At 51.9% G+C, this 12500-nt stretch overlaps 2 protein-coding genes across 2 annotated transcripts in view; both read right to left on the bottom strand.

Annotated features, from left to right (window-relative positions):
• The window catches only part of LOC311113574 (histone H2B), a gene marked incomplete at both ends in the record, with an annotated part of 375 nt that extends 202 nt beyond the window's left edge, over positions 1 to 173 (bottom strand). The window contains one exon of the mRNA XM_084156821.1: positions 1 to 173. This exon is cut by the window's left edge and continues 202 nt beyond it. Coding sequence (XP_084012947.1) covers positions 1 to 173 — 173 coding nt within the window.
• Positions 174 to 12385: 12212 nt separating this feature from the next.
• Positions 12386 to 12500, bottom strand: part of LOC311113438 (histone H1-like) — a gene marked incomplete at both ends in the record, with an annotated part of 624 nt that continues 509 nt past the window's right edge. Inside the window, one exon of the mRNA XM_084156651.1 lies at positions 12386 to 12500. This exon is cut by the window's right edge and continues 509 nt beyond it. Within this exon, the coding sequence (XP_084012777.1) occupies positions 12386 to 12500 (115 nt within the window).

Here is a 12500-nt window from a genome sequence, read left to right on the forward strand (position 1 = left end):
ATGGCCTTGGAGGAGATGCCGGTGTCGGGGTGGACCTGCTTCAGGACTTTGTACACGTAGATGGCGTAACTCTCCTTCCTGGACTTTCTGCGCTTCTTGCCGCCCTTCCCTGCGGTCTTGGTGACGGCTTTCTTGGAGCCCTTCTTGGGCGCTGACTTTGCTGGCTCGGGCATGATGATGTCTCGTTGCTTCTCAGAAACGAATGAGGGGGTGAAGGGCGCTTACCCGTCTTATGAAGAGGAAGCTAAGCAAAGTCAGCGGCCGTAGACACTCCCCTGCTTGCTTGCTCCCTCCCTCCCTCCCTCCCTCCCTCCCTCCCTCCCTCCCTCCCTCCTCTCTATAGCCTATGCTCTGTGACCGATGGGGAATTGTGTGTTTCAAAAGGGGGGCTTTAATAGGTGTCCAAATGGCACGATTGTTGTGCCAAATAATGCTGGTGATAGAATTGCCCACTTTGGCACCGTCAGACATAGGGCTCCCATTTTGGACTGTGTGTGTGTGTGTGTGCGCGCTGTCCCCCTCTTTTCGAGCCACGTCTACCGACTCGTGGTGGCTTTATGTTGTCCAAATTCCACTATTGCTTGACCCAAAATAATAACGTTCTTACACTTTGCCACTGTCAGATATAGGCCTCCCTCTGTGCGCTAAAAGTGGACGGGACATTAGAATCCTCTAATTAATACTCCCTGTCCACTCGAAGTGGCTCATACTTTCTTACTAAATTGCATACTAAACATTTGTTGTTATATATAACACTACATGGAATGGGCCCATTTTAAGCGGATGTGGGTGGCTCTTAAAAGAGCCTTTGGGTTCGAGTCGGGGTGTTGAGGTTCCGAAGAGAGTGGGTTTAACCGCCGAAACCGTACAGGGTGCGTCCCTGACGTTTCAGAGCGTAGACCACGTCCATGGCGGTAACGGTCTTCCTCTTGGCGTGCTCGGTGTAGGTGACTGCGTCACGGATCACGTTCTCCAGGAACACCTTCAGGACACCGCGGGTCTCCTCGTAGATCAGACCGGAAATACGCTTCACGCCGCCGCGGCGAGCCAGACGGCGGATAGCGGGTTTGGTGATTCCCTGGATGTTATCGCGGAGAACTTTGCGGTGACGCTTGGCGCCTCCTTTTCCGAGTCCCTTGCCGCCTTTGCCTCTTCCGGACATGGTGTGTTCGCTAGTTGAGTTCAAGTGAATGAATGATTTCAGCGCCGGTGCGCGGTGCGCTATTATCTGCGTTTGGTCGACCTGATTGAGGCCGGCGGCACAGAAAGCGCGCCTCTGTTATATGTTCGGAGGCGTTGCAAAGGGGAGGGCGCTCGTTCTAGGGGACTAGGGAGGAGCGATTTCAAAGATGACGTGAAAGCAACTAACGTGCGCGGGAAACATACTCAAATACTGATATAGGCTATGTGGAACACAAGGCCAAACTGTGACAACTGGGAGATCAGCTAGTACACTGTGTCCCTCTCCTCATATTGTTGTTGTTGTTGTTGTTGTTGTTGTTGTTGTTGCACCTGATTCTACTCATTGAGGACTTGGTAATTTAGGTGACAGGTTGTTCAATCAGCTGTGGCTGTCCAGGCCTACAAGAAAAATGGGTCCTGTTGGGGGTAGCCTACTCTACCGCTGGAGTTGGGAAACACTGAAATGGAAGGGGGACACGCAGTGAGCAAAACTCCTAACCACATAAAAACACAGACACTTGAGATCATTAAGAGCTATAAGGAGTCCATCAACTACCTGGTCAGTCAAGTCATATAGGGGGGGATTTCATGGCCACCTGCTGGAGCAGAAGTCATGTTTGCCAACACTGGCCTTAAAATCATTAAATTTAGGAGCTATAAGGAGTCCATCAACTAACTGGTCAGTCAAGTCATATAGGGAGGGATGTCATGGCCACCTGCTGGAGCACAAGTAATGTTTGCCAACACTGGCCTTAAAATCATTAGGAGCTATAAGGAATAAATCAACTCATCATTCAAGTCATATAGGGAGGGATCTTAGCACCACCTGCTGGATCAGAAGTACCCTTCACCGTAGGCACAAGAGAGCCATCATCTCTCAACCGGTGCAATTTCCATAAGTATGTGGTAATAAAACAAACAACGACAGCTCCTCATATAGGCAGTGGTTTCACACATTTTTCTCCAAGATGTTCAAACGTTCATAGATGACCAGCAGGGTCAAATAATAAGCACAGTGGTTGTAGAGGTTGCAACAGGTCAGTCAGTACATCAGGAGTAAATGTCACTTGTTGTTAGTGTTGTAGTTCCTATTTCTACGGTGTTGCCTACCTGCAGCAATCATGATTTACCTGCAGTGTTGATTGCAATTACGTAATTTGTCAACTCATAATAACAGATGTTTTGCAAACCGTTGATGTTTAAATAAATGGATTCCCGGTGTCCGGATACCTTTTCTCTTAAGGGATGTGATTGAGTGAATCCAAAGTAAGTTGGTCTAAATACATAATAGGATGAATCATTCAGGTAAAATAACACAATGTCTATTTGAGTTGAATCAACGTAATATAATCCTTTTTACGTCTCTATCATCTTTACTCAATGTATTGGACCACATCAACTCAACTTACTCAAGCTTATCTACTCATAAAAACAAGCAAAAAGATCTACTCAACAATATGACGTGTGCTTTTGTTGACTGTAATAGCTTGAGTACATTCCACAAAGTCATTTTTTACAGTGTATCTAAAGACACGTTTGTTGTGGTGATGCACTTTTTCTTTGACGTTGAACTTGCATTGAACAGACAAATCCATTTCGTTACAACCCTTTTGTAGTATGACTTAGGAATATTTGTTGATGATCCTAATGTCTATGCGTGAATAGTGATTGGTTGTTGGTGAAATATTGCTGAGAACCCATCATTTCCTGGCCTTTTTTCACTATTGAGCTATTTTGAAACATTTGTTTTGCTATTGGATTCATAATGGTGACCTGGGACAAGTAATTAGTGAAACCAGAGTTCAGCAGTTGCCATTAAAGCGATCGAACCAAGTCATCCTAATAGGCTAGTATTAGCCTAAAGCAGGGTTTCCCAAACTCGGGCCACATTTTGGGAGTTTTTGCCCTAGCACTACACAGCTGATTCAAATAATCAACTCATCATCATCAAGCTGGGAGTATTAGAATCAGTTGTGGAGTGCTAGGGCAAAACGCAAAACGCGCACCCCTTGTGGACCCCAGGACCGCGTTTGGGAAACGCTGGCCTAAAGAGCAAATGCTGAAAGGGACTCACCATGAGGTGCAGTACCCACATTTAACCACAAGATGGCCTCCGTGCTCCATTGTAAAGTTTGGGCCTCTGCATGAGTCTCTCAGCAGCACTGCAACATGGGACTTTCAAAGTAAGTTGGCATGCAATGTTTTTTCTGGACTGCATGCAAGGCTATTATTACACACAACTAATAGTGTCAATTATTCATCTGAACACAATTCTTGTTACTATTCGGCCTATATTATCACTCGTTTCTTTTTCCCCTCCTTTGTAAAGCATTTTACTGTGTTACTATATAGTTCAAAGGAAGTGGATGATGCCAGATGGTTGTGTATATACACACACACAAACATTGAAGCTAGACTTCAGGCAACTAAAAAGGTGCAATACGTAGCTTTTAGACGTGTTAGTGAACAACATACATGGTGGCTAATGTAGAGGTGCGTGTATACATGGAACAATTGTGCCTTTTTGATGGAAATATGGAGGTGGCTCTTAAAAGAGCCTTTGGGGGATATTCGAGTTCAGGTCATCCTCATTTATGCGCGCTCTCCGCGAATACGGCGGGCCAGCTGGATGTCCTTGGGCATGATGGTCACCCGCTTGGCGTGGATGGCGCACAGGTTGGTGTCCTCGAACAGGCCGACCAGGTAAGCCTCGCTAGCCTCCTGTAGGGCCATCACGGCGGAGCTCTGGAAGCGCAGGTCGGTCTTGAAGTCCTGGGCGTTCTATATCGTGGAGCTCCGCCCCATAGGGGAGCTATGCTCCTAGTGGTTTACCCTCTGCCCTAAGGCAGACGCAGCCTGAAACAAAATTATGCACACACCTACAGCCAATAGGAGTACAGGTGTCCCTATATAAGGAACCCCGTTCCCTCAATCTGCCTCCCATTATCTTCAGCGACTGGACTAGAGTGAAGAAGCCTAGAAGACTCAAGAAGAATTTCGTCGTTGACTGCCAGCCGTCAACGTCTTCTAAATGAGCACGCCAAGTTATCCACCCCCAAAGGCCCTTTTCAGGGCCCTATGCCGCTGTACCGCCATGGCTACTTCGGACCCCCACGACCTATGTTTCGTGTGCTTGGGACCGCTGCATGCCAAGGAAGGTCTCGGCAACCCTCCTAATTGCGCCTCCTGCGCTCTCCTTCCTATGAAGGAGAGAAAGCAGCGATGGACGTTTTTTAGAGAGGAGGTCCCTCTCGACGACGCAATGTCCGTGCTCGCCTCTGGATCAGAGGCATCAGCGGGCAGTGCTGAGTCAGAGGATGACGGGGAGAGCGCCGAGCCGGATGTCCCAATGGGGCAATCTGGAGCTCTGGCGCCAGCCTTTAAGACCCCCTTTCCTACGGAAAGCGTGAGGTCTGAGGGTTCCCTGTGCGGAGATGACATGAGCTCTGTCAGGTCAGAGGCTCTGTCCTTCGCGGCCGCCTCTCTGCGTTCGGACTTTCCCGGACTCATTGAGAGGGCGGCCACCCGACTGGAGATTGCGCTGCCCCCAGCTCCCCCTCCAATGGAGGTGGATTTGATGGAGGGCGGCCCCTACTCCGTGCCGAGAAGGGCGGCTGAGCCAATGGCTCCAGCCTTGCCCTCTCTGGGCAAATATGTCGAGGGCTCGTGGGGGGCACCTCTGGCGGCGCGTTCGCCGGCCAGAGTGTACACCCCATTCACCAGAGTGGCTGGATACGAGTGGGCAGCTAAGGGAATCCCTAGGCTCGAAGGCGCCATGACGGCGTACCTAGTGCCGGGTTCGAGTCCCTGGGCAGCCTCCAAGAAGGCCACCCTGCCAGCACAGAGGGACAGGTTCACAGCCCAATTGGCTGAGAAATCCTTCACGCTGGGAGCCCAGAGCGTTGCAGCGGCGAACAACATCGCCCTCCTCGCGGCCTCCCTGTCCCGTCTCACAACGGGCAGGTCAGAGTTGACCGGTGAGGAAGTGGAGGAGGCCTCCAGGATTTCTGGAGCCATACTCCACCTGACGCAAGCGGTGGCGATATGCGCGGGCAGGACCATGGCCACCTCGGTGGTTACTGAGCGGCACCTCTGGCTGTCCATGACGGCCATGAAGGAGACCGACAGGGCATCCTTGCTCAACGCCCCCGTCTCCAGCGAAGGGCTATTTGGCCTCGCTGTGAAGGACGCTACCGAACGCATCGCCAAACTGGACGAGGAGAGGAGGCACCTGGCGAAACATTTGCCACTGGCAATGAAGGCCAGCAGAGCCCCAACCAACCCGTCCACCTCCAACGCCCCCAACAAGTCAGCTGGGAGGCGAAGGGCCAGGCGACAGACGCACACCCAGAGCAGCGGGAGAGCGGGCTCGGCCCCTCCAGCAGCAACGGTGACAACGTCGGTCCCGCCGGAGAAGGAGGTCGTCCAGAGGCCAGCCTGGAAGCACCAGAAGGTGTCACAGAAAAGGCGGCACCTCTGACGAGGCGAGGGGGAGAGAGCAGAAGACGGCCCGGCGCGTGACGCAGAGAGGCCTACTGTTCCCCCCCACCCCACTGTTCAGGGCGTGGAGGGCTGTTTTTATAAATATGTGAATAAAGAGATGATTCTCATTGACACTGTCAAAGAAGGACTTTTATTCCATAAGGTTAAGAACACTTCACGTTCTATGTCTCTCCCTCACCATCTTGAGTGTAGTTCAACCCACTTAGAGTGTGTAGCTGAGCGCGCTCAAGAGAGGAAAAGGGTAAAGGTAGCAAGGCACAGCCTTAGCTCACCTAATAAAGATCTCTTACTGCAGACTCCTAGGAGCTCTGCAGTAAAGGTCTCACATAGCAGGCAAATGCCTCTGTCCCAATGTGACATGAAGGCGCTGCCGTTAGCTGGGAATGACGCCTTGCTGCAGGCCAATGCCTCAGTCAACGCAGATCAGACCTGTGCGACGTTCACGGAGAGCGGGAATACCTCCAAGGTATGGACGCCTCCAAATTGTTCTGAACGTATCAATGCCCATGGCTATGAGCGCAGCTCGCCACACATTGAGTGTGTCGCTGAGCAGCCGCCTAAGACCAGTAAAGAAGCATTGTGGCGCCACCGTGTGGTGTCAGTCAGAGATCACACCTTTCAGGTTCTATTGAATTCTGTAAAGGATAGGTCTCATGTTAAGCGGCAGTCTCAGTCAGACAATGACATGATGACGCAATCGCTTTCCGGGCAGAGCGCTCTGTCTCAGGCCAGTACCTCAGACAGCGCAGTTCAGACCCGTGCTGCGTTCACGGAGGGCAAGATTACTGGAGTTACGGGCGTAACCAACGTATCAAAGCCCCCGACTCACCCAGAACGAGCTGATGTGTCCTCTCCCTTTCAAGGGGGGCCCACCTTGGGCTATTCCACCAACCCAGTGTTGGGGAATAGCGGCGGCAGGGGCCATAGAGGAATACAGGTCCTTCCTACTGGATGCACCACAGCTTCGTGCGCACCCGCTTTCCATGCATTGCTGGCAGTGGCGTCAAAGCTGTACCCTCTCACGCTGGCTAGAACAGACGTTAGAGAAGGGTTATGCCCTCCAATTCCGCCGAACCCCACCCCCGTTCAGGGGAGTGGTGGAAACGGTGATGAAAACGCCAGACAAAGTAGCCGCTCTGAAATCAGAGATTACGGAACTTTTGGCGAAGGAGGCGGTCACAGTAGTTCCCCGGGAGCAAAGGAACAAGGGGCTTTACTCGCCCTATTTCCTAGTGCCAAAAAAGACGGGGGGAGTGAGGCCGATTTTGGATTTACGCATTCTCAACGAGAGCATAACCAAACGGCCCTTCCGAATGCTGACGACAAAACGCCTACTGGAATGTGTTCAGAAGGGAGATTTTTGTACAAGCATAGACCTAAAGGACGCGTACTTTCATGTGCCGATACAATCGCGTCACAGAAAGTTTCTGCGGTTCGCCTTTCAAGGGGTGGCGTACGAGTTCACGAGGATGCCGTTTGGGTACGCCCTGGCACCTCGGACGTTTTCCAAATGTGTGGAGGCGGCATTGGAACCGCTGCGTCGTCAAGGGATAAGGCTATTAGCCTACCTAGACGACCTGTTGATTCTCGCCCCGTCAGCAGAGCTGGCGTTCACACACACGACACAGACAGTGATGCATCTCACGCGTCTGGGGTTTGCTGTGAATTGGAAAAAGAGCGCACCTTGGCCCAGTCATCAGATTGTCTACTTGGGACTACAGTTAGACACTGTTATGATGAGGGCGCGAATTTCGGACCCTCGAAGGGCAGCATTGTTGCTAGCCCTGAGGAAGTGTCGTCCGAATCACACAGTAACGGCGCTATCGATCATGTCACTTTTGGGTCTCATGTCGGCAGCCCACTCTGTGGTCCCGCTAGGGCTTCTGCACATGCGCAAAGCACAGCGGTGGTTCGCCCAACTAAGACTAGACCCAGTGCGTCAACGTCATCGGTTGGTGGTGGTTCCTCTCTCGCTAAGAGCAGACTTGGACTATTGGCGGAACCCGTGCGTTCTCACGCACGGAGTCCCGATGGGCAAGGTGTCATCCTACATTCCAGTGTTTACAGATGCCTCTCTGACTGGATGGGGAGGGACATGTCAGTCTCAAGCGATAGGAGGTGCATGGCCTCAATCAGGTCGTCACATCAACCTCCTAGAGTTGGAAACGGTGAGACTGGTCTTGACCCACTTCGCGTCTACCCTTCGGGGTCGCGATGTGCTGGTCTGGTCAGACAACCGAACCACAGTGGCTCACATAAACCGCCAGGGAGGGGTCAGGTCTCCTGCCCTTCATCGGGCGGCAGTGGAATTGTGGCTGTGGGCTCACAAGCACCTTCGCTCGTTGAGAGCAGCACACATTCCGGGCTACTTGAACGTAGGGGCAGACATCATGTCAAGAGGGGGTCCTCGAGACGACGAGTGGTGTCTGCACCCGGACATTGTTCTACAGATTTGGGAACAATTCGGGAGAGCCGAGGTGGACCTGTTCGCGTCACGTGTGAACGCGCAGTGTCCCCTATGGTTCTCTCTGAGGAACCAGGACGAACCGCCATTGGGAAGAGACGCATTCGCGCACTACCCGTGGCCGAGAGTTCTCCTGTATGCATTCCCTCCGCTGTCTTGCATTCTCCCACTGCTAGCCAGGGTGAGGTCAGAGGGGCTGTCAGTGATACTGATAGCGCCCGATCGCCCGGGGGCTCCGTGGTTTGCAGAGATGAGTCAGATGTTGATTGCGCCACCCTGGCCAATTCCACATCGACGAGACGCGTTGATTCAGGCGGGAGGCTCGATAGGGCAATGGCCCATAATCGGCCAACCACTGAAGGCTTGGTTCCTGAATGGGACAGGTTAAAGCGCCGTGGGTTGTCTGATGCAGTGATCAGAACAATACAGGGCGCAAGAGCCGGTTCCACTTGCAGGTTGTATACCAGCAGATGGAATGTTTTCTCACGATGGTGTGATACACAGGACGTGGACCCCATGAGCTGTCAGGTAGAGAGTGTGCTCTCATTCCTACAGTCTATGTTTGATAAGCAGAAATCGCCCTCCACTATTCGAGTGTTTGCAGCGGCAATTTCAGCTGGTCATGAAGGGTTTAACGGGAAAAGTGTGTTCACTCACCCGTTAGTGAGACGTTTCCTATTGGGAACGCGACGGCTTAGGCCAAGGCCTAGAGCTACGCTGCCCAAGTGGGATTTGGCATTGGTTCTCGAAGCGCTATGTAAGTCGCCGTTCGAGCCATTGAATCAAATACCCCTCAAGATGCTGTCTATCAAGACGGCGCTGTTGCTCGCCTTGACTACTGCTAAACGAGTCAGCGATTTGTGTGCACTGTCGACGAGACCCGACTGCCTAGCCATTAATGGCGATCTGAGCAGAGCGGTGTTACGTCCTAACCCGGCATTTGTGCCGAAGGTTATTAACAGTGCATATAGATCGCAGATCGTGGAATTGTGGGCTTTTCATCCCCCTCCTCACGGGGAGAGGAGTGAGGAAAAGCTTCACTGTCTGTGCCCAGTACGCGCTTTGGCGTGTTACGTTAGGCGCACAGAGGCGGTTAGGTCATCACCTCAGCTGTTTGTGTGTCACGGTGCGGCTGCATTGGGTAGACCACTTTCAAAACAGCGTTTGTCTCATTGGCTTTGTGAAGGCATTGAGACGGCGTACGAGGCGGCGGGGCAACAACCGCCTCAGGGTATTAGAGCGCACTCCACTCGTGGAGTAGCAGCTTCTACTGCTCTTTTCAGAGGAACAGAGGTAGAGGATATTTGTAGAGCAGCGTCATGGTCGACACCGTCTCCTTTTATCCGTTTCTATCTGTTGGATATGTCTTCTAACTCTTTGGCTCGGTCGGTACTCAGCGTGGCTGAAGGGAGATCTTGAGCAGAACAGAGAAAGAAAGCAGGATTGTGAATAAGTTCATAAGTCCACTTTTATTAGAAGTAACATATTATGGACATGTTTTCTAACTCTTTGGTTCGATCGAATTTCAGCAGAGCTGAAAGGCGTTCTTGAGCTAGAAAGAGAGGACAGAGCAGGACCTTGGACAGGTTCCAATCAGGTCCGCTCTGGTTAGGAAGACTTATGTCAGGAATAAGCCTGTTAAACTCCAATCTCGATTGCACTCAGCACAGCTGAAGGAGAATCTTGAGGTAGAGGAGGGAGAAGCAGGATGATAGACTGATCTCTATCAGGTCCGCTTTGGATGAAGAGCATATTCTGTGGCATGTCTCCTGGCTGACAGTATCAGCATATAGAAACATGTACTGAGTGGACAGAATGTGAGGTCATCTATCTGAGGTTCAGTTTAGTATGACTGGTATATTTTGTTCCATAGAATATTGAGGCACGGCTATCTGCTAGTCAGATTAGCACGGCGTCTATTCTATTGATCTGCCCAACAGCCATTGACATTGTCATTGAGCTAGATGGGGCGGGTCTATAACCGATGACGCGGTATATTGTGACGCCTTGATGGGTTTTTAGTCGCAGTACTGCGGGAATTGGTTGCAGCCATTGCTGGGCTTGACCTTTGCATTTTTTAATGGGAAGTGTTAGGCTCGGCAGGGAGTACATTTTGGAGCGTTTCGCTCCGCCTTAAACCACTAGGAGCATAGCTCCCCTATGGGGCGGAGCTCCACGATATAGAACGACTAGTTACCGGAGTGTAACTCCAGTTCTATGAGTGGAGCGGAGCCCCATAGGACTTAAGGCCCTACCGACCCTCTCTAGTCTCGCTGAAGATAATATCTCGGGAGGCAGATTGAGGGAACGGGGTTCCTTATATAGGGACACCTGTACTCCTATTGGCTGTAGGTGTGTGCATAATTTTGTTTCAGGCTGCGTCTGCCTTAGGGCAGAGGGTAAACCACTAGGAGCATAGCTCCCCTATGGGGCTCCGCTCCACTCATAGAACTGGAGTTACACTCCGGTAACTAGTCGATTTCTCGCACCAGGCGCTGGAAGGGCAGCTTGCGGATGAGTAGCTCAGTGGACTTCTGGTAACGACGGATCTCTCTCAGAGCCACGGTGCCGGGCCTGTAACGGTGAGGCTTCTTCACACCGCCGGTGGCCGGGGCACTCTTGCGAGCAGCCTTAGTGGCGAGCTGCTTCCTGGGGGCTTTGCCACCGGTGGATTTGCGAGCGGTTTGCTTGGTTCTGGCCATGGCGCTGCTCTGACAGTCGGGAGTATAGCCTCGAAATGCCTATGTGAAGTTTATAAAGCCGGCAGTGGCGCCTGCTGATTGGACACCATCTCCCCACCACCCCGATTGGCCCGTTTCGCAGGCCTCCTCCGTTGGCCATTGGACGGGAGGCCCGGCCTCTCCAAAACTCAAACTCCCGGTGCGCGCGCAATAGGACGCCGCCGGCCCTTTACGCGCAATAATAGTCGCCAAAGTCAAGAGTGACAGCTTATAGGCACGTATCATCTAATGCTAGCCTGCTATGGCAAATGAGGCCAAGTAGGTGTTGTTGTTCATGCAAGGCCTCATGTGGGCACAGAATGTCGAAATAGTTGTGTATACACCCACTCAATGTATTGCGGTCATAGAAATGTTGGGCAGCACACCACCCTGAGCGATGGTCACACCGCCGAGCAGTTTGTTCAGCTCCTCGTCGTTACGGACGGCCAGTTGCAGGTGACGGGGGATGATACGAGTCTTCTTGTTGTCACGGGCAGCGTTGCCGGCCAACTCCAGGATCTCAGCAGTCAGGTACTCGAGTACGGCGGCCAGGTAGACTGGTGCGCCAGCGCCCACACGCTCGGCGTAGTTGCCTTTGCGCAGCAGCCTGTGCACACGGCCCACGGGGAACTGGAGGCCAGCACGGGATGAACGGGTCTTTGCCTTCGCCCTGGCCTTGCCTCCGGTTTTGCCTCTTCCGCTCATATTGGTAGCTTGAGAAAGTCACAGAAAGTCTGAATGAGCCGCTCGCCACTTCGAGAGCCGTACATATACCTCGCCACAAGAGGCAACGATTGGCCACCGGGCCGGTGTGGCCTTATCCAATTGGAGCGAGGGACAGACAGATGGACAGACAGACAGCCCTAAGCCGGTTCCCACCCACAGGCAGCGAGTGAGAGGCTACTTTGTTTCCCTCCGACTTTGTGTCATTTCGCGTGAGCGCCAAAATGTCCGAAATGACATCCACACATTATTTCTCTCCAAATGGGAAACAAACAGCTGGTGAGGGTGCACTCTTGAGTTTGAAATCGAAGCCACTATAGTATTGTTATTGTTATTACATGGCACTTGTAACACATCACAGCAGCCTGCCTCTGAACGGGAATAGCCCAGTGGCTCATATATAAAAATGGCTGTTGAGGGTGCACTCGTGAGTTTCAATTCGAAGCCACTATAGTATTGTTATTGTTATTACATGGCACTTGTAACACATCACAGCAGCCTGCCTCTGAACGGGAATAGCCCAGTGGCTCATATATAAAAATGGCTGGTGAGGGTGCACTCGTGAGGTCGAATTTCTGAGCCATTTTGGCCCTCTATTATATGCCTCTCCCTTCGCACACACCCAGAGTGGGACAATGTTGTGTGCGTAAAAGTAGCCTAGTGTGCGTAATTTCTTTTCCACGACAGGTAGTACATGGAAATCAATGCGCTTTCTATGGAAAGAGGTGGGTGGCTCTTAAAAGAGCCTTTTGTGGTACAACATGTATCGAGTAGAACACTGTTTGTAATAGGTTTACTTCTTCTTGGGGGCTGCCTTCTTGGCCTTGGCTGCCTTGGGCTTGGCGGCTTTGGGCTTGGCTGCCTTTGTAGCCTTCTTGGGGCTCTTGGCTGCCTTCTTGGCCGCTGCG

Source organism: Coregonus lavaretus (genome assembly GCF_964263955.1).
Source record: "Coregonus lavaretus genome assembly, chromosome: 40".
Taxonomy (NCBI): domain Eukaryota; kingdom Metazoa; phylum Chordata; class Actinopteri; order Salmoniformes; family Salmonidae; genus Coregonus; species Coregonus lavaretus.